This window comes from Haliaeetus leucocephalus, unplaced genomic scaffold (assembly GCF_000737465.1).
Source record: "Haliaeetus leucocephalus isolate CR32 unplaced genomic scaffold, Haliaeetus_leucocephalus-4.0 Scaffold92, whole genome shotgun sequence".
In the NCBI taxonomy this organism is placed as follows: domain Eukaryota; kingdom Metazoa; phylum Chordata; class Aves; order Accipitriformes; family Accipitridae; genus Haliaeetus; species Haliaeetus leucocephalus.
Window position 1 is genome coordinate 874642 of NW_010972528.1, and position 388 is coordinate 875029.

The window sequence follows — 388 nt, forward strand, 5'->3', positions numbered from 1 at the left end:
CCCGGCAGGGGGCGCGGCCGAGGACGTGAAGCCCATCGACCTGACGGTGCAGGTGGAGCTGGGGGCCGGGGCTCCCGCTGGGCCCGGCCCTGGCAGGCTACCGGCGGCGGCGGGGGAGGAGGGCCCGGTGGAGGGCGGCCCCCCGGACCACTCGTACTCGCTGTCGTCGGGCACCACGTCGGAGGAGCTGCTGAGGAAGCTGAACGAGCAGCGCGACATCATCGCGCTGCTGGAGGTGAAGATGAAGGAGATGAAGGGCAGCATCCGCCGCCTGCGCCTGGCCGAGGCCCAGCTCCGTGAGGAGATCCGCGAGAAGGACCGGCTGCTCCACGCCGCCAGCGCCGGGACCCGCAAGCGTCACGGCCTCTGAGGCCGGGGTCCGGCCCGG

At 74.2% G+C, this 388-nt stretch overlaps 1 protein-coding gene across 1 annotated transcript in view; it reads left to right on the forward strand.

Annotated features, from left to right (window-relative positions):
* THAP11 (THAP domain containing 11) overlaps positions 1-382 on the forward strand; it is a 1116-nt gene extending 734 nt beyond the window's left edge. The window contains exon 2 of the mRNA XM_010585185.1: positions 34-382. Coding sequence (XP_010583487.1) covers positions 34-370 — 337 coding nt within the window. The 3' untranslated portion in view covers positions 371-382. The remainder of the gene's footprint in view (positions 1-33) is intronic.
* Positions 383-388: the final 6 nt, after the last annotated feature.